Source organism: Marmota marmota, unplaced genomic scaffold (genome assembly GCF_001458135.2).
Source record: "Marmota marmota marmota unplaced genomic scaffold, marMar, whole genome shotgun sequence".
NCBI classification, from domain to species: domain Eukaryota; kingdom Metazoa; phylum Chordata; class Mammalia; order Rodentia; family Sciuridae; genus Marmota; species Marmota marmota.
Window position 1 is genome coordinate 572,791 of NW_025999898.1, and position 22,329 is coordinate 595,119.

The following is a 22,329-nucleotide window of genomic DNA, read 5'->3' on the forward strand; positions in this document are numbered from 1 at the left end:
TATATATATATATTTGACTATCACCCCTATAACAAGTATAAGTAACTATAAGACTCAGAAAATGATGCATGCTGGGACTGGGGTTGTGGCTTGGTGGTAGAGTGCTTGCCTAACATGTGAGGCACTGGGTTCAATCCTCAGCACCACATAAAAATAAATAAATAAAAATATTGTGTCCATCTACAACTAAAAATTTTTAAAAAAGAAAAGAAAAAAGAAAATGATGCATGCCAAGTTGGGTGTGATGGTACATGCCTGTAATCCCAGCTACTTGGGAGACTGAGATAGGAAGATCACAAGTTGGGAGGCCAGCCTGAACAACTTATTAAGATCCTGTCCCAAAATTTAAAAAGGGCTGGGAATGTAGCTCAGTAGCAGAGCATTCCTGAGTTCAGTCCAGTATTGGTAAGAAAAAAAGTGATAAATGTCAAAGGAGAGCTACTAATTAGCTGCAGTATGAGGCATGGAAAAGGAAATATTGTATTCCATAAGGACATAAGGGGAAATTTTGAAAGACTTTTGAGCTTTTGAGACCCTGAGGGTTTGGACAGGTTGAAAAAAGGAGGTCATCACTGGCATACTAAACAATATTCTTTTATTCTCCTTCATCTATTCATTTAGCAACATGTTCTGGGTGTTCATCATTAAGGGGCCATACAATATATTTAAGAGCTAGAATTTCAGAATCAAACAGTCTTAGGTGAATCCCAGTTTTATCACTTAATACCTGTGTGACTCTGGTCTAGTAACCTACCTCTTAGTACTACATATATAATGGGCATAATAATAGAACCTACCTTTTAGGGTTATCTAAGAACTAAGAATTCAATGAGTAAATAATTGAAAACAATGGTTCTCAAACTTTAGTTCATATCTGAATCACCTGGAGGGCTTGTTAAAACACAGATTGCCAAGCCCCACCCCCAAATTTCTGATGTGAGAATTTGTATTTTAGACAAATTTGAGGTGATGCTCTCACTGCTGCTCTAGGACCATACTTTGAGGAACACCGATCTGAAATGTTTAGAACAATGCCTGGCACATAATATGCTCAGTGTAGATGTTGACCATTTATGCCTTCATTCTTTATCCTTGACTGTTTAATCTGTACCAGACATTGTGCCTAGACACTGGATACAAATGAGATGAAGATGTGATTCCTCCTCTCCAGGGGGGTCACGGTATACTAGAGACTTACTTCTTAAATAAAATAAATCTAACATTCTATGTACTAAAATAACATGTAATGTACAAGAATATCTTAACTAGTTTGATGCATTTATTATACTAAATGATTATGTGTATAACTGATGCAAATTGTTTTAGAAATTGACTTAAGCTCTTAGATAAATAGTATTTAATTATTTTTCAGTTGTTAATATTTTATAACTTCTCTCAGGTGATTTTGTGCTTGTAGGGAATAAGATTTTAAAAGTAGTTTAAGTAAAGTCAAGTTGGATTACCTAGAGATTCTTAGAATATGTGCTAGTAGATGATTATTTACAGTTATGAAATTTTGGGTGATTTTTACATTGTTTTCCTTGTGCTGTATGTATACTATGCTTGAATTATTCAAATAATTATGTAAATTTTATATAATTATTATTAAAAAGATGATATATTTATCTCTTTACTCCCATTCTCAGTTCCCCACCATTGCAAGTCCCTGTCCCCATTATATTCTTTCAGAAACCTGAATCTGATCGTGTCATTCTTTTACCTAAACAATATCCAGGGCTTTTAAAATAAAAGTCAAGAGTCCTTCACATGACCTGCAAGACCTGTATGATCCCTATCTGCCTTCCCAAAGCATTGCTCTAATTTCCATGTTCAAGCAACACAAAGATTCTAGTACATGCCAAGCTCCTCTGAATTTTGCACATATTGTTTCTTTTGTCTAGAAAATTCTCCCCTTGACCCCATACACATTATCTACCTAACTCCAATTTATCCTTTAAGTCTATGCTTAAATATTTACTTCTCCAGGAGAAGTAAATATTCCCTCTTCCCCAGCCTAGATTATCCCTCTATTTAGTATTCTCAAGGCATCTCATGCTGCTTTTTTATAGCCATTAATACAATTGCAATGATGTAGCCACTATGCTGGGTTTTTTGGTTTAATATTGGTCTATGCTGCTAATCTGCAGGTTTCCTGAGATCCGGGGCCATATGTATTTTACATGTATGAATGAACTATTAATTGATTAACACCATTTCACTGAGAGATCTTAAAAATCAATTATATGCAGCAACCAAAATAACCACAGGGTGTCACTAAAGTTTTAGTTATTTGCAATGAAATTACAGTCCTAAAATTTTCCCATTTGAATTCTAGGCTAAAAAAAAAAAGCTTGATTATTTCTATCTATGTCTATATATTCTATTCTATTAATCAGAGAGAATCTCTTAATAGTAGTGTATATATAGAGGCAAGAGTTTTATAGATATCAGCCTTAGAATTTTATTCTAGGAGATTAGTTTCAAAAGAGATACTTTTTTTTAAAGATACTTGGGGTATTTTTAATTTTTAGAAACAAGGAATTATTTCATATATCTTGATGCATTTATGCATTTATTGCCTCCCAAATTCAAATATAACTTCTTGAGAGTAGGATAGTTACCTTTTTTTTTTTTTTTGTATCCCTTTGCTTTCCAGCAGTTTTGGGTATGTAATAGGTACTACTTGAATGAATGAATAATTAGTATTCCTTTATCTGACTTTTTGAATAATTTTTTTCTACCTAAATATTTGTAACATGTCTGAAATACTATCTTTTCCATATTTTTATTTGTGCATTATAGTTGTACATAATGGTATGTTATACATACATATAACATAACAATATTAACTTGGCCAATATCATTCCTCAATATTTCCCCTTTCCATCTCCTTCTACCTCCCCTTGGTTCCTTTCCTCTACTTTCTCTGAAATAATATTTTAATTAGCTTTTGTTGAAAATAACAATGATATAGATGTAATTATATTCTAACAAAGTTTTCTTTTTTCTTGAAGCTACATATGGCAGTACTTACAGTAAGTACATACTTAAAGACTAAACCTCTGTCTCTACTTCCTTGACGTTTATATTCTCCCTCTTCCTTTTTTTATCCATATTATTACATTTTAGAATTTAAAAAATAGTTCATCAGAAGTTTTATTAAAACATTAATTATATATTTTGTAGATTATAGATATGGAGAAACATATGGGATATACTATCTGCTTCATCTGTTGGCTATCAGGATTTTTATATTTTTAAAGTTACTTTACAGGCTCAAAGTTTTTTGGTTTTGAAATTTTATAGACTCTTTTGAAGTTTTGTATACTCCTGATTATCACATGGCATATGTAGTTTTAAAAAAATGAGAATATGCCATTAAGAGTCTTAGATACATGATTTGTTTAAACATTTAAACCATGCCAATTATTTAGAATTTATTGTAGCTTATTCACAATAGTTATAAATACCTTGAAATTCCTTAATAGTCAGTGTTCATAAAGTATTCTAATGGATCCATGTTCACAAAACAAGAGCTTATCCTATCTCCAGCTTGAAATATGTATCAATACAATACTCAATAGAGTACAAATTGTCCTCTTTATGTAGAAAATGTATTCTGTGAGGAGTAATCTAGTAAATTTCAGAAATTAAATGCTGTTTATTTTTACTTTAACAGCTTTACACAAATCCAAAGGAACCTGAGGTAAGAAGACAAATGTATAGGTAGATAGTATTATATTATATTATATTATATTTAAGTATGTTTACCTGAGTTGAGACTATAGACTATGTTGCTACACTACTATTTGAACAGTAAGAGTGAGCTCTTTCAACATATTTTCTTATAAATGTGACCAATTCTTTAGTATGAGATTTTCAAATATTAGCTAGGGGTATTATTTTTTTTTTTTTTAAAAAAAAAGGCATTGAGTAGAACTGGGCCTCTTCCATAACATATTAACATTAAAAGACTCTCTTGATATATAAATATATAAAAAACACATTTTATTTCTTTTAACTGATTCTGAAAATTGCTTATGGTCTTTTAGTAAAATAAACCAGACATGGCATAATTCTAAACTTTTTTTTTTTTTGCCAACTAAATTCTCCCCTTTTGACCTTTACAGAGTTTCAGAATTTTTACCTTTTTACTTCCCTATCTATTTCTTTCTTTACCTTAGTGATTGCTGCTTATCCTCAAGGCCAACTTAAATTCAAATCTTTCATAAAAGCCTCTTTACCTAGATTGTCTACACTAACTTCTCTAAATTTATTTTCCAGAAGAACCCCACAATTTAACACTCTCAATTGAATCATGCAGATTATTTTCCCAAGCAGACTGTGAATTCTTGAGGACAAGGTTCTTGTCTTGTTTTCTGTCTTCCAGAGTGAATATTATAGTCCTAGACACATAATAGTTACTTTTGCCACATTGGCTTCTGTGGCTGTAGTACTGAGTTGGAAGGAGAAGCCCTCTGTTCTCTCCTCTTGTTCTGTTCTCTTCATCTTCTTCCTAGCTTTCTTTACTTTTTCCTTGATTTCAGTTTTTCTTCTCTTAGCCAATGTATTTGGTCTAACTGCTCATATTCAAGACAAAATTGTTTTTAACTCTTAAAATTCTCGCTTTGCAAAATTATGAATAACCATGTAAGCAAAGGGGAAGCAAACTTTGAATACAGATGGATCACAATTTCTCAATGTCCAAACTAGTTTTACCTTTCTTTATCTTTGTCTCTTTTTTGTTTTAAATTTTTTTTGAAGTTATAGATGGACAGAATGCCTTTATTTTATTTATTTTTTATGTGGTGCTAAATATCAAACCCAGTGTCTCACACATGCTAAGAAAGTTCTCTGCCACTGAGCTGCAGCCCTAGCTGTCTTTGTCTCTTGTCTTCCTTTTTTCTTAGGTTTAAACAGAAGTTTCCTAAACTACAACTTCTGATAAATTGTTAATTGGTTATTTTCTTGGTACAGCATTTATCATGTTTTCTTATGAATGTAAAACTCCTAGTTATAAATCAGTAATTTGGTGGGTAGTGAAATGCTGACTAACTTAGCCTTAAATACAGGAAAATCTTACAGAATGGGGAAAAAAAAACTGAAATGAGTTTCAATGCTAGCACATACAACAATGAGGATAAAAAACAAAAACTTATTATATGGTAAGTTCTAAGCTATCACTTATGACCCAAGAAAATATCTTGAATATTTGTAAATTATTCCCTATAGTGATGATCCCTAACTACTAGGTGTTCATGGCGCCCTTCTGATTACTAAAAGATTTGATGGTTGCTTGAGGATATTAAAAAAACTCAAAAGAATAACAGAGTCAGCAATAATTATAGTATAACTACTACTATAGCATAACAACATTCATAGTGCCTAAAAGCATCCATCCACAAGATTACACTGTTTTATTTGCTGTTTAGCATCATGTCACTGATACTACTGTTTAGTTCCGTGATCATATTCTTTAATGTACTCGCAAAACAACATTCTCACATAAACAGTCTTTGGCATTTATCTGATATTGTGCCAAACATTTGAGTCATATCCCTAGAAATATATCCTTCCCTAGACAAAATTTCATAAACAGTAACAATGTTAATATTTACCTAAAGAAGCAAAAATATACTTTACACATCAATTTAAATTTGCAGGACTCTTGTGACAAGTATGTTATGATACAACAGTGAAAGACTTTGGCTTAAGATAAATTGTGCTTCCCTAGTTCAAAGGCCAACAAAGTTTGGGGTACTGGCATTTTTGCACATGAAGTTTTGTTCTGCTTGCTCCATCTTTTGAAAGAGAAATTGACAAAGGCAGCTGAAGTAGTAAAGAATGATAGCTTTTCATAGACGCATACTACAAAAAGTATGGTGGGTATTAATAAGATATGTAAGCTGTATGTAAATATGTTAAATAAAGGTTTAATTTGTGACATAAAGAATTAGTATACTTGAATATTGTAAAAATACAGATCTTATGATATTACCATCTATTCCTTTGTGCTTATTAGAGGTAGTCAATGCCCAATTATAATAGTCTCCTTCAGGAACTGAACTATAGGTGGTCCCTGTTTCTAACCACATTATGCTTTCAGAAATTTTGGTTTTTAAAAATGTTTATAAGATGAAACCCTAACTGAGCATGAACTCTGGGCTAAATATTTATTCACTCAGCAAATATAAATTGGGGCTGGACATGGTGGCACATGGCTGTGATCCCAGCAGCTTGGGAGGTTAAGGCAGAAGGATCACAAGTTCAAAGCCAGCCTCAGCAACTTAGCAAGACCCTGTCTCAAAATAAAATGTAAAAAGGGCTGGGGATGTGACTCAGTGATTAAGTGCCAAATGTGTGTGTTTGTGTTTGTGTGTGTGTGTGTGTGTGTGTGTGTGTGTGTGAGAGAGAGAGAGAGAGAGAGAGAGAGAGAGAATATATACATATTATATATGCATTGGGCTCATTTTATGTGCTTACCATTATTCAAGCTACAAAAACATGAAAGTAAATGGAATAAATAAGGTCCCTGCCCTCTTGAAGCTTTATATTCTTATGTGGAGGGATAAATAATAAATAAGTAAACAAAATTTAGCAAAAACTTTCAGATAGTCATATTACTGTGTATGAAAAAAATTTTAAATGTAGTTTACTAAACAATGCTGATGTAGAGATGGAAAAGGAAGAAATGAATGGCTGTGTTAGATTGGCAGTTCATAGAAAGCCTTCCTACTGGACCACTATTTTAGCTGAGCCTGAATGACCAGAAGGAGTCAGCCTTTGCAGGTCTATGAGAGGCAATGACATGTAACAGGTAGAATAATATGCTAATTAACATTACAGGTACTAGAGTCAAATCTCAGCTCTACCACTTAACCAGCTTCTTCAATAATGAGAATAATAATATATACTTCAGAGTAGGGAGGGCTACTGAAATCTACTTCATGGCTGCAGCATTTTGGGCAGTGGCCAAATATTATCATTAACCGGAGATAGCATGTTCCAGAGTATAACTATACAAAGGCCCTAAGATGGGAAGGAATCTTGGATGTCTATGAAAGAAAAGGTGCCATGATCCTATCACTTAGTGAATGGGAGGGAAAGTGCAGGAGAAGTAGGTAGGGGACAGATGAGTAAGGTCTTATAGACCAAAATAATTCATAAATTAAAAGTTGTCAGGGCGCCGGGATGCCATTGGGTAGAGGGGTTTAAGCAAAGGTATTGCATGGTCTGGTTTGTATTGCCAAAAATTTTTTGGCTATAGAATAGAGAATGAATATTAGATGGTCTTCCAATTCGCTTTGAAGATAGTCCTGAAAAGTCTTACCAATGCATTGGAAAGTGGAGGGAGAAGAGGCTGCATGTGTTGCTGTTGCTTTGGTCTATATGAATGTGATCAGCATGGTTGATAGAAACAATTGATGTTCAATTTAAAATATCACCTTTGTCAGGCAACACATCCTGAAAAGTGGGAGAACATTTTGTGAGTTATAATATACCTTCTTTGATAAATTAGTTTCAAGTTAATAAGAAATAGCATCTTCTATAAAACAATTATAAATGTAAAGCCTATTGCTTCAGTGAGCAAATAATAAAATGCAAGTAAAATTATCAGCTACTGAAAGATTTCTTTCATTTAAAAAATAAAAACTTACAACATTAAATAGCTATAGTTGACTCAGAAACATAGGCAGGCAGGAAGTAGGCATTGTTTGACAGGGCAATTACATCCAGCATTGATTAAGAGAAGACACTGTGTGTGTATCTAGCCTGTCCAGAGTGAACCTGTTGCTGTTAGGCAGCTGTAGATGCTTCTAATCTCACCCATCTCTCCTACTGTAGCCATAAGCAACCTTCTGAACTTTCATTTCTCAAGTAGGTTGTCTAGTTAGAGAAATACTTGTATCTTAAAATTAACTCCATGATAAATCTCTCACTTTAGAGTTTAACCAACATGAGCCAGTTTTCCCAGTACATGGTCACCTGTGATTAAGGTGTATATTAAGGTGTAAGATCTGCAGAACTAGAAGACTAAACTTCAGAGTAGAGAAAAGTAATAGAAGCACTGGGACTTTTTCTGATCAATCTAACATCTTCATTCCCACATTATCAAGGATTATATATTCAACCAGATGAATGAGGTGCACTTTTGTGTGTTCTGTAATCTGTCCCTTGTTATTTCTAGCTTTCTTAACAGAAGAGCAGATAGCAGTAATATCCAGTTTTTAGTGTAGAATTGAAAAAATAATAATACTTGATAGATCCCTTCTTTTTGTTCGTCTAGTCTTCCCTGAATTTCTGCAGTAGCCTCTTAACATGTCAGTTTCCATACCTTTCTTAAGATTGGCAGGGTGAGCTTTAAAAATGCAAATCACTCCCCGACTTAAAACCCTTCTGGTTTATATGGAATAAAATCCAACCCCCCCCCCTTACCATGGCCAATAAAACATAACAACCCTCTCTACAACTTCATCTCCTACATTCTCCCCCTTGCTCTCTCATCTTTAGCCTCCTCTCAGATCTTGGAAGAGGGGGATATCCCTTCTAGAGGCTTTGTATTGCTGTTTGCTCTGCCTGAATCATCACACCCAAGGACTGCACATGGCTCACCTCTCTTGAGGTTCAACTCAAATATCACCTCTTCGGGGATGCTTTCCTTGGCCCTTTCAAGCCAAATCAGTACTTTTCCCCCTTCATCCTCCATCACAGCATCTGCTTCATATTGTTCACAGCAATCGTACTAGGTGAAATAATTTATTGATTATCTCCTGATCAGACTGTAAATTCAAGAAAAACAGGGAGCAAAAGTTTTGTTCATTACTGTGACTCCAATGCTTGATACAAAACAGACATTCACTAAAATAGGTATTATGTGAATGAATAGTTTCTCAGCTGATTCCTCCGTCATAACCTAGTGGGTCAGATACTTGACTGTGCCTTAGTTTTTCCAACTTCAATTATAATGGAAGCATTTATCATCTAACTCACTTTTGGAGAAAAAATATCTTTATATCTGGAAATATTACTCCTAAATAATATAATACTGTGAAATAAACAGGTATATAGGAAGCATGGTAGGTATACAATGAAAATGTGCCTTATTATCAGATAAAATCTGGATTTCTTTTTAAAATTAATTTCTTTATTACCTTTGGTTTTCTAGAAAGTGACTGAGATATACCAGTTCAAATTCAAATACACAAAAGAAGGAGCCACTATGGATTTTGACAGGTAGAATCTAATTATTTAATGAACCTGAGAAAATATATAGAAGTGAGATAAACATAAGTTTTTATAAGCCAGAAAAAAGTTTTATACTTCGTTTATCATTTTTCCATAAATCCTATAAAATTTCACTATTATAAAAATGAACTGTAATAATTAAATTTCTGAAATCCATGGATTTAATTGATGAGAGTAGAGGAGATGATAAGCATCGCCATTATATTAACAAGGCTGTCTGCACAATGTTGATTGAAGAACTCCATAAGGCCCTGTCTAGCTACTAACCCAATGTTTCTCAACTGCTATATTGAGATATTGATCTTTTACACATTCTATATAGTCAGTTGGGGCCAGGGTTAGATAAAAAACCCTGGACTATTTGCCTATATGCATAACTTTTGTCATCTGCCTACCTCACAGTGATGTACAAATAGCATTTTCTATGTGCTTCTCTGTATGGAAAAGATTGGAAAACACCTTATTGTCCTATCAAATCTAAAACTCCAAGTTTTAAACACATTTAATGGATTAAATAGCACACTAGTGGATTAAATAGTAGTTCAGAAGGGCCCATTGCAGATGAAGATGTTTTGTTGAGGAGCAATATTTATTCTTCTTTCAGTAGTTTTTTGGCTTCAGATCAGCCAGGAGGTAGAGAGAGCTAAGGATTTACTGATACAATAGAAATGGAAGATGCAAATGATAGTGAAAAGCCCTAGGTAGTAGAGTGCTCCAAGTAAGGGAGATGGATATCTCCCAAAGGAATGAATTTAAGAGAAATGTGGCAGAATTCCCCCTTTTCTCTATTATTAGCTCTCTGGAGCTTGACGATTTCTCTCTAATACTCACTTCCTTAATTATTCTCTCATTTATAAAACTTATAGGCAATACTCAAATGTGAGAACAAAGTTCCAAAAATGAGAGTTAAAATTTTAATCATCACTAGCTAACGTTTGTATAGCACTTTACAGATTATATTCACATTTACACATATTTTCTCACATAAAGCTGTTGTTTTTACTCTCTAAAACTCAAATATAAATATCCCTGGCAACCAGATTAATCTCTTTGGTTTTAAAGACACATATGCCAAGAGGTAAGCAGTAAAATAAAAATGGCCAAATCTTCCAGATATTAGGGAGTCAAGAAAATAATACATATTAGAATTTCCTAGAAGCCAAAAAATAGTATTTGTTTACATCAGAGTTTTGAATGATTTTACTGATGAATCCTGGAGGATCCCCTGGGCCACCTGGGTATAGCCCTTCACTCAGGTTACCTTGTTTAAATTGGTTAAATTCTGGCAGACAAAGCTAAGTTGTTTGAAATTGATGGAAAAGCTTAATAAAGGTTTGCTTTATGAATTTACACTGCCTCTAAAGATCAGTTAGGGGAAAACTCAATAGTTCAATTACTTAGGATTATTTTTCAACACTGTGCAATTATACCAACAATCATAGCTCTTCCCCAAAACTACTCAAATATGAGACTAATTGGAGAAGAAAATTTCAGAGAGAAAAAAAGTTTAGAATTGGAAGGTAATTTAGTCCAACTTGTTCATTCATATTCATTGAATGAAAGATACTGATGAAATATACAGTCACTCGCTGCTTAGTGAGGGACAAACAGTTCTCCTAAGGGGAAAGCTGTGGGGATTATAAGGGAAGACTTCTTTGAAAAGATGACACATTGCATTAGGTTTTAGAAGAGAAATGGAAAAGCACAATACAGGTGGAATGAACAGCAAATGCACATGGTTGAGGGGAAATTGGACAGTAGCTGCTGGTGAGAATAGAGAAGAGTATGAATGGACATTAAATGCATTTTACACCATCCTTTATTTGATTGAAAGGTTATTAATTTAATGGAAGAATTTTAAGCATGAAGGTGATATGAGCATATTTTCCTATTAGGATTATTATGTTGTCAGTGGTATGGAAAATGGTTTGCAATGTGGAAATGAAAGAAAGGAGGAAAAATAGTTAAGATTCCCATTGGGGTAATCCCTGAAAGTGTGAGGATGGGATACCTTTGAGAGATAACCAGATGGTGGATACAGAGCTAGTAACTGATTTTATGGTTAGGGAGTTATAGAAATGTCTGTAAGCTTATCTTACAAATGACATAAACAATAAAGTGTATCTAAATGATTTGACTGAAGACATTCAGCTAGTTAACAGCAGAGATAATATTAGATGCCAGGATACCTAATTCCAAATCCAGTGTTCTCATTATTATGACGTGGTTATTTGTAATAAGCAAATTTTTAAAAATAAGGTCATATTTTAAATGCTTTAGGTGAACATATTATTTAGAAGTCCTTTGTATATGCATTGAAAGAGTATAATTATTCCTTTAATTTATAATCTAAAAATTTTCTCTAAAATGTCTAGATGTTTATATTTATTTGACCATATACTCAAAAGTTGTGTTCTTTTGGGAATATATTGTCAGTATTGCATATGATTGAAAAGTATACCTTTTTTTCTATGTGATTATAGCAGTAGTACAAGCTTTGAAAGTGGAACAAATAGTAAAGATATTAAGAAAGCCAGTGTACTGCTGATTCGTAAATTATATATACTGATGCAGAACCTTGGACCCCTTCCTAACGATGTTATACTTACTATGAAACTCCATTACTACAATTCAGGTAGGTGGAGACCTTTATTCAAATTCTTCTTAAGTACTAAACTAATATTTTATGTAAATAGAAGGATTTTACAAACATCTGAAAGATACCTGTTGCTATACTTAAAATATTAATCTGGCTTCTATTGAAACTAAGTTTCATGGCTTTTTGCCCTTTTCATTTTGCAGTGACTCCACATGATTACCAACCACCTGGTTTTAAAGAAGGGGTGAACTCACACTTCTTGCTGTTTGATGGGGAACCTGTCAATTTGCAAGTGGGATTGGTCTCCACAGGCTTTCATAGCATGAAAGTAAAAGTCACTACGGAGGCAGCCAGAGTATCTGATTTGGAGAACAATCTGTTTCAGGAGAATAATACTACTGAAATTGCCCATCAGGGTCTAGACTGCGATGATGAAGAAGAGGAGTACAACAATCAAGTAAGGCCAAGTTTTAGTGAGCCTCCATTTCTTCAGTTAAATACAACTGACATTTTTCACTTTGCATACAGGTCATATCACAGTAACAACAGTCCAGTGGAGCATGCCAGGTATAAAAACTGAAACAAAACTAGTTTTGACATCAAGGATTTTTTAGTCTAAAAAAGTACAGTCCTAGCCAGGACAGGTGAGGTGACTCACACCTGTAATCCCAGCAGCTATGGAGGCTGAGGCAGGAGAATCATAAGTTCAAAGCCAGCCACAGCATCTTAGCAAGGTCCTAAGCAATTCAATGAGACAGACCCTATCTCTAAATAAAATACAAAAAAGTGCTGGGGATGTGGCTAAGTGGTTAAGCACCCCTGGGTTTAATCTCTGGTACCAAAAAAAAAATAGTACGGGCCTCAAGAAAGAAATATGTTTTTAGATGAAATTGCCTATTGCCCATGATTAGGAGAAAAATATTTCCCAATATATTTCTAATTTTTATAAGTGACATATTTTTAGGACTTACAAATATTTTAGGTGTCTATTTCATATCAAATACAAGTACAAATCAGCTCTTGATTTTCTGGAATAATCAAGTGGGAAGAAGCCAAGAAAGAAAGTTTGTGGATTAACCCAAATCAGAGTGAAAACAAAATGTCAGCACTCGTTTATGTGGAGAGACAAGCTTTGGGTCTAGATCACTGGGGAAAGCCAGGGGAGCTGATGGGTTTGCAGCCAAAGGAGCTGAACAGGCAGGGCTCTGAGCCCCTTACCTTGCCTTTTGCATAGAGACTTTAGAGTTGGGTACTGCTAGGGCCCCACTGTGCCCTAGGTAAATCTATACTGTTGACTTACTGTTTACTGGCTGCTAACTGTAGGCTGACATCGTATTAAAAGGGTTCTGAGACAAACACATTTTTAAAATCTTCTCAGGAGACATTTTAAGATTAGGATAATAACTTATTTGCCTGAGATAATCTGAGTCCTACTTACAGAAGATGACTATTAGGTAATTTCTGAAGGTTCTTTCCAGATCTTTAATTCAGTGATATATATGTTTACTGCATGGAAAACAAGCCCAGTCTTACTTGAATTAATATAAATAATACAACCAAACGAACAACAAGGTTGTTTTGTTTTATTTTCATTTTTAGTATCTTCACAATGTCAGTCATGAAAAAGGCTTTAGATTTTTGGTACAGTTTTCTTCTCTGATTCTACTCAAGGAAGATATAGCTAACATAGAAAGGCTAAGAAAAATAAATAAAGGTTAAGAAAAGAATGAATAGATTTCAACTGGATTTTTATCCTTAAAAAAATTAAGAATTTCTTGTTTGCCAAATAAGATTTAAATAAGACAGCCTAGAAAAGTATATTTTAATTAATAGATTAAATGAGGCAGGTGATGACATTTTCCAAGTATATATTTAACAGAAACTATATGTACAAAGATCTGGCTTTCATGGTAAACTTATATTTGATATTAGTTTCTCTCTCAACCAGCCAATCATATGAGAGAATGCAAATATACTGAAGTGCTACTGACATTTTTCTACTAAAGATTCCTATTGTTTTACTTCATGGAAAATACAAACGTTTATACGCATGTGTACATATGTAGAACTTTAACCTTATTGCTTTTAAAAATTACTGTATTTTGAAACATATAATTCATCAAAGAGAGTACACAAAAGTTATATGTACCATTTAAAGAATAATGAAAACATCCATATACCCACACAGGCCAAGAAGTAGAAATTTACCACTAGAAGCCACCAGGTATCCCTTTATTAATGCACTTCATGTATCTCTAAAGATAAATACATCCTGAGTTATTTTATAATCCTTCCTTTGGTCTTTTTAGTTTTATCATCTACCAATATTTTGGCCCTTTTAAAATTTCTATATAAAAATAATAATACTTCAAGTATTTTTCTATGATTTTAGTCCTTACCTTGACCATCAAAACTGAGATTCATCCATTATGTGTGGTTGTTCTTTCATTTATACTGTTGTAATGTATTCTACTCATTTGTTTTGTTTCATTTTTGAGATGGGGTCTTATTCTGTTGCCCAGGCTGGTCTCGAACTCCTGGGCTTAGGTGATCCTCTTGCCTCAGCTTCCTAAGTGTTGGGACTACACGTGTGTGCCACCATGCCCAGCTAATATCCTACTCTTGTTGAAGTTATTTCTTTTTAATTGTTAGAAACATTCATGTACATATCTCCTGGTACACATGTGAAAGAATATCTCTAGGGATTATATCAGAGAGTTCTAGTCTTGCACATTTTCAACTTCATTAGGTAACACAAAACTATTTTCCAAAATGATTGTACCAATTTATATTCTACCAACAGTGAAGGAAAATCCATACATTCTTGCCAACACTTGATATTGTCAGAGTTTATGTCTTCTGCCAATTTGCTAGATCTGAGGTAGGAGTACAACCTCATTATTGTAATTTTAATTTCCCAGGTTATCAGTGAGTTTGAGAATCTTCTCATTGGTCAGTCTTCTATAGAAAGTAGCTATTCAAGTCTTTCATACATTTTTTTTCTTTTTTTTTTTTTTTTGTACCAGGAGTTGAACCCAAGGTACACCCCCAGTCCTTTTTTTTAATTTTTTTATTTTGAGGCAGAGTCTCACTAAGTTGTGTAGGTCCTTGCCAAATTTCTAAAGCTGACTTTGAACTTGTGATCCTACTGAGTTGCTGGGATTACAGGCATGCACCACTATGCCTGGTTCATACATTTTTCTATTGATTATTTATTTTTTCCTCATTGACTTTCAAAAGGTGTTCTGAATTTTTTTTTTACTTATTTGTGTTTTAATATTTTTTCCAGGTTTGTGCTTGTCTTTTAACTTATCTTTAAGAGGTCTTTGATAAAGAAATATTTTTAATTTTAATGTAGTTTATTCTTTTTCTTTAATATGTGCTTATGGGTATCTCAAGAAATCCTTTTCTACCTGAAGGCATTAATAACAATCTCCTGTATTTTATCCTAAAAGTTTTAAAATTTTTCTTTTCACATTTAGGTTTTTAATTTTTGTTCCTTTCTTCCTTTTATTTTCCCCCCAGTACTGGCAATTGAATCCAAAGCCTTGCACATACTAGGCAACCACCCTAACACTAAGCCACATCCCATACCCACATTTAAGTGTTTGTTTACTTGTTTTGTAGTTCTGGAGATAGAACCCAGGCACACTCTACCAATGAGATGCATCCTCAGCCCTTTTTTTGTTTTGTTTTCCTAACTAGGTTCTCAGACTGGCCTCAAACTTACTATCCTCCTGCCTCAGACTTCTGAGTAGCTGAGATGATAGGTATTGTCCACTATGCCCATATCACATTTAGATCATTAAAAGTTTGTTTTCTGAGGTAGACTAGACCCCGTTAACATTTGTTAAATTTAAGCATAATCTATATAATAAAATATATATGTCATAATAATATATTTCAATAAATATTCACAAACTGAATACTAGGACTGGTAGAAGGGTAAGACAAATAAGATGCTTAGGGGAACCTTTTTTTCTAATTTCTAAAAATTTTTATTGGCACATTATAATTGTACATAACAGTGGGATTTGTTGTTACATATTCATACATGCAAATAACAAAATTTGGTCATTTCCATTCCCTAATAACTCCCATTCCCTCCCCTTCTCCCTCTCCCTGGTCTCTTTTCTCTGCTCTACTGGTCTAAGGAGGCACATTTTAAGGTTGCTTTCAGGTGCCAAGAGTGAGCTTAAATTGTGCTCTCTGAGTGTATTGCTTTCCGCGCCTTGTCCCAGCTCTACTGAATAAACATGTGAAATCAACAGTCAGACCAAGAAACAGAATAGTACCATCCTTCCAGAAACTTCTTACTTTTTAGTCCCTATTCATTCAACAAGAGTATTGCTGTCCTGACTTCCATTCGTTTCTCTTGATTATTCTGTAGATGTAGAATCACATAGTATGAGCTGTCACTTTAGTTGATATTACAATGTAAGATTTATGCATATTTTTACATATTGTTGTAGACCTTTATCATAATTTATCATTCCACTGTTGATATGCATTTGAGTGATTTTCAATTTGGGGCCTTTATGAATAGTACTGCTCAGACATCTGGAACATGTGTTTTAGTGACATTTGTAGTGGGAATAGAATTGCCAGGAGTAGAATTGCTGTGTCAAAGGGTATGCATACATTTAGTCTTAAGAGACACCACAAAAACTTTCCAAAATGGTTGTGCCAATTTATATTTCCATCAATGTATGAAAGTGTTGTCACATCCTTACCAACCCTTGGCATTTTCCACCTTTTTACTTCTATCCATTCTGGTGAGTATGCAATGGTATGTCATCATGGTTTAATTGACATTTCTCTGATGCCTGATGAAGATGAGCACCTTTTCTTACATTTATTGGCCATGTTGTATATCTTCTTTTGTGAAGTTATCAGTTCATGTTGTTTGCTATTTTTTATTTATCTTTCATTTTTATTGATTTATAGAAATTCTGCATATAAATCCTTTGTCAGATAATGTATGCTGAATATCTTCTTTAACTTTATAAATTGCCTCTTAATCTTATTTTTTCTTTTCCAGTTTTTACTGGTACATGACAGTTGTACATAATGATGAGATTCATTATTACATATTGATATGTGCACACAATACAATACTATCTTTTACTCCCTTAATAAGGTGTTTTATGAGTAGAAGTTCTTCATTTTAATGTAAGTTCAATGTATGAATTACTACATTGAGCAATTTAGGGTACTGCTTAAGAAATTTTTGTTTGCTCCAAAGATTATAGAAACTTTCTATATCTTTTTTTTTCCTCTAAAAGTGGTGGAGAAATAATTGCAGAAACACAAGGGTTTTGTTTTGTTTTTAATTATAAGAAAAACTTCTGCTGTGTGTAGTAGAGTACCTGCTTAGCATTTGTGACTCTGGGTTCAATCCCCTGCAGGGACAGGGCAGGCAAATCAACAAAACTCCAATGAATAACTTCATACCAAAAAGTATGAATACCTGGAGTTTCTCCCCCACCTTAAAATATGTGAGTGTGTGTGTATGAATATGTAGGATGGAAAGGCAGTTAGAAGATTTGCATTGCTTTTTAAATTAATGTTATTATGATATTGCTTTTTATTTTTTTTATTGGTTGTTCAAAACATTACAAAGCTCTTGACATATCATATTTCATACATTAGATTCAAGTGGGTTATGAACTCCCATTTTTACCCCAATTACAGATTGCAGAATCACATCGGTTACACATCCACATTTTTACATGATGCCATATTTGTGACTGTTGTATTCTGCTACCTTTCCTATCCTCTACTATCTCCCCTCCCCTCCCCTCCCATCTTCTCTCTCTACCCCATCTACTACAATTCATTTCTCTCCTTGTTTTTTTCCCCATTCCCCTCACAACCTCTTATATGTAATTTTGTGTAACAATGAGGGTCTCCTTCCATTTCCATGCAATTTCCCTTTTCTCTCCCTTTCCCTCCCACCTCATGTCTCTGTTTAATGTTAGTCTTTTCCTCCTGCTCTTCCTCCCTGCTCTGTTCTTAGTTGCTCTCATTATATCAAAGAAGACATTTGGCATTTGTTTTTAGGGATTGGCTAGCTTCACTTAGCATAATCTGCTCTAATGCCATCCATTTCCCTGCAAATTCCATGATTTTGTCATTTTTTAGTGCTGCGTAATACTCCATTGTGTATAAATGCCACATTTTTTTTATCCATTCATCTGTTGAAGGACATCTGGGTTGGTTCCACAGTCTAGCTATTGTGAATTGTGCTGCTATGAACATCGATGTAGCAGTGTCCCTGTAGCATGCTCTTTTTAGGTCTTTAGGGAATAGACCAAGAAGGGGAATAGCTGGGTCAAATGGTGGCTCCATTCCCAGCTTTCCAAGAAATCTCCATACTGCTTTCCAAATTGGCTGCACCAATTTGCAGTCCCACCAGCAATGTACAAGTGTACCCTTTTCCCCACATCCTCGCCAGCACTTGTTGTTGTTTGACTTCATAATGGCTGCCAATCTTACTGGAGTGAGATGGTATCTTAGGGTGGTTTTGATTTGCATTTCTCTGACTGCTAGAGATGGTGAGCATTTTTTCATGTACTTGTTGATTGATTGTATGTCCTCCTCTGAGAAGTGTCTGTTCAGGTCCTTGGCCCATTTGTTGATTGGGTTATTTGTTATCTTGGTTTTTAATTTTTTGAGTTCTTTGTATACTCTGGATATTAGGGCTCTATCTGAAGTGTGAGGAGTAAAAATTTGTTCCCATGATGTAGGCTCCCTATTTACCTCTCTTATTGTTTCTCTTGCTGAGAAAAAACTTTTTAGTTTGAGTAAGTCCCATTTGTTGATTCTAGTTATTAACTCTTGTGCTATGGGTGTCCTATTAAGGAATTTGGAGCCCGCCCCAACAATATGTAGATCGGAGCCAACTTTTTCTTCTATCAGACGCAGAGTCTCTGATTTGATATCAAGCTCTTTGATCCATTTTGAGTTAACTTTTGTGCATGGCGAGAGAAAGGGATTCAGTTTCATTTTGTTGCATACGGATTTCCAGTTTTCCCAGCACCATTTGTTGAAGATACTATCCTTCCTCCATTGCATGCTTTTAGCCCCTTTATCAAATATAAGATAGTTGTAATTTTGTGGATTAGTCTCTGTGTCCTCTATTCTGTACCATTGGTCCACCCGCCTGTTTTGGTACCAGTACCATGCTTTTTTCGTTACTATTGCTCTGTAGTATAGTTTGAAATCTGGTATCGCTATACCTCCAGATTCACACTTCCTGCTTAGAATTGCTTTTGCTATTCTGGGTCTTTTGTTTTTCCATATGAATTACATAATTGCTTTATCTATTTCTACAAGAAATGCCCTTGGGATTTTGATTGGCATTGCATTAAACCTATAGAGAACTTTGGGTAATATCGCCATGATATTGCTTTTTAAAGTGCTTTCTAGGGGATGTGTGGTAGAATGCATGCTTATTAGGTTCAAGGCCCTGGGTTCAATCTCCAGTGTGTGTTATCATCTCACAAAGCCCAGTGTGATGTTAGTTTTTATTTCAATTCAGATTTTTGGTCAATTACACACTGGAGAAAATAATGATAATGTTACTTGTCTAGAACTATAATCAGTTTGCTAGGTTATCTAATACTGTTGTATGTCCTTCTAGATTTCCATTTGAAGCTAAATGTCTATTGTTATACTGATGATATTATGCTTATAACAAATCTAGGCATCATGGCAAGTAATTCTTCTAGCATTTATATTAGGAATCCAAATTGAGAGCTAAGACTTCAGAAGACCAATCCTTCAGACAGAAGTAAAGAAAAGTTAGAAACAACTATGTATTTTATGGAGCCCCATCTCAAGTGTGCTTCATCCTGCACAGTAGAGGCTCTTCCCGCTCTGATAACCAAATACAGAACAAACAGAATCATTAAGCTAAAAACATTATTTTGACATTTAAACAAGGCTACTTGAAACTTACCACGAAGAAAGCTTAAAATAATTGAATATATTGTAATAACCATAAATTATTAGCATTTATTCAGCCAACAATTTTATATTGATGCCTACCATGTCACAGTACAAAGGTCACATGCACAAAGATAAATAGACCAAATCCCTGTGGTAATTCTATGTTTAATCATTTGAAGAATTCCAAAACTGTATTCTAAAGTGGCTGCACCTTTTTTTTTTTTTTTTTTTTTTTTACATTTCCAACATCAGTGTATGAGAGTTTCGATTTCTTCACATTCTTACTTATATGTGTCTCACTTTTTGATTCTGGGTATGAAGTGGTCACTCATCGTGGATTTGATTTACATTTCTCTAATGACTAACAAAGTGAGGCATCTTTTCATGTGCTTATTATCCACTTATATATCTTAATGGAGATATATTGATTCTGATCCTTTGCTCATTTTATGTTGGGTTTTTTTTCCTTTTATTGTTGAGGTATAAGAGTTCTTTATCAAGTCTGGGTAGAATACCTTTTCAGATACATAATTTATAAATATTTTCTCCCTTTCTATTTCCATTTACATGGATTTTCCTTAATTTCTTTCAGCAATGTTTTATAATTTCCTGAGTATAAATTTTGCATTCATTTTGTTAAATTTATTCCTAAGTATGTTATTCTTTTGATACTATTGTGAATGGAATTTTTAAATTTCATTTTCAGATTATTTATCATAAGTGTATAAAATTACAGATGAATTTGTGTGCTAATTTTATATCCTGAAACCTTGTTGAGAGGATTGATTTGTCATGTTGGAGGGTGTAATTAGATGAAATTAATATTTAAATCAGTGAACTTTGAGTAAAGTAAAATCAGCACTCCATAATGTGCATGATCTTCAGATAGTTGAAGGCCTGAAAAGAACAAAAAGTTTGGCCTCCTTGAACAGGAGGCAATCTCCAGCAAACTGCCTTTAGTCTTATCTGCACCATTGACTTTCCTGGGTCACTAGCCTGCCGGCCTACAGGAAATTACACCATTGGCTTTCATCCCTCTGGAGTCTGCTGACACACACTGTATATTTTTTAGACTTCCCAGCCCCCATAATTACATGAGCAAATTCCTTATAATAAGTTTCTTTACAAATAGTGTATATAAATCCAGCAACATACATATACATGCATGCATGCACAAGCTCACACTATAACCAAGCTTGATTTAATATCTGAAAATTAATAAATATAATACAAATATAAATATAATACATTATGTAAAACAATAAAAAGCAAAAATCACATGATTCTATCAAAAGAAACAGAAAAAGCATTTGACAAAATCCAACACTGTTTTAATGACTTAAAGAAAGCACTCAGCAAATTAGAAAGGGCAATGACCTTTTCAACATGATACAGGGCATCAATCCTGAAAAATACTTAATATCATACCTAATGGTAAAAGAATAGATGCTTCTCCCCCCAAGATCAGAAATAAATACTATTGTCACTTCTATTCAACATTTTAATGGAGGTTCTAGCCAGGTCAATGAGATAAGAAAAGAAAAGGTATCCAAATTGAAAAGGTCATTGCCAATAGGATGTTCTTATCTATAGAAAATCCTAAAGAATCCACTAAAAATCTATTACAATAAAGGAGTTCAGCAGGTATTTTAGTCAGGTTTCTCCAGAAAAACAAAATTACTAAGATAAACTTATAAGATTTTTAAAAAAGAAAAAAATGTGTGTGTGCGCGCGCCCTCGCACGTGCTGTCCTGCTGAGTTTTCTTTGCTAGTATTATATTGAAGATTTTTGTGCCCAATTCATAAGGGATACTGAGCCATAGTTTTCTTGTGATATCTTTGTGTGGTATTAATATCAGGTAACACTGGCTTCATTAAATGAGTTCAAAAGTGTTTGTTCCTCTTCTACTTTTTGAAAGAGTTGGTATTAATTCTTTAAAAGTTTGGTAGAACCCTGCACCTACTAGAAGAAAAAGTAGGCCCATATCTCCATCATATTGGTTTAGGAACCAAATTCATCAACAAGATTCCTAAAGTGCAAGAAATAAAATCAAGAATCAATAAATGGGATTTTAAAAACTAAAAAGTTTCTTCACAGCAAAGGAAACAATCAAGAACATGAAGAGAGAGCCTACAGAATGGGAGAAAATCTTTGCCACCTGAACCTCAGATTGAGTATTAATCTACAGGATATATAAGAACTCAAAAAACTTAACACCAAAAAAAAAAAAACACAAATAACCCAATAAATGAATGGGCAAAGGAACTGAATAGATACTTCACAGAAGAAGAAATATGAATGGTCAACAAATATATGAAAAAATGTTCAACATCACTAGCAATTAGAGAAATAAAAATTAAAGCTACTGGGCTGGGGATGTGGCTCAAGTGGTAGCGCGCTCGCCTGGCATGCGTGCAGCCCGGGTTCGATCCTCAGCACCACATACAAACAAAGATGTTGTGTCCACCGAAAACTAAAAAAAAAAAAAAAAATATTAAAATTCTCTCTCTCTCTCTCTCTCTCTCTCTCT

The 22,329-nt window shown here is 34.0% G+C and overlaps 1 protein-coding gene across 1 annotated transcript in view; it reads left to right on the top strand.

The window, feature by feature from the left end:
- Hormad2 (HORMA domain containing 2) overlaps positions 1-22,329 on the top strand; it is a 71,659-nt gene that overhangs the window by 16,119 nt on the left and 33,211 nt on the right. The window contains exons 6-10 of the mRNA XM_015504863.2: positions 3,015-3,035; positions 3,680-3,706; positions 9,167-9,234; positions 11,730-11,881; positions 12,049-12,302. Of these exons, the coding sequence (XP_015360349.1) occupies positions 3,015-3,035; positions 3,680-3,706; positions 9,167-9,234; positions 11,730-11,881; positions 12,049-12,302 (522 nt within the window). The remainder of the gene's footprint in view (positions 1-3,014; positions 3,036-3,679; positions 3,707-9,166; positions 9,235-11,729; positions 11,882-12,048; positions 12,303-22,329) is intronic.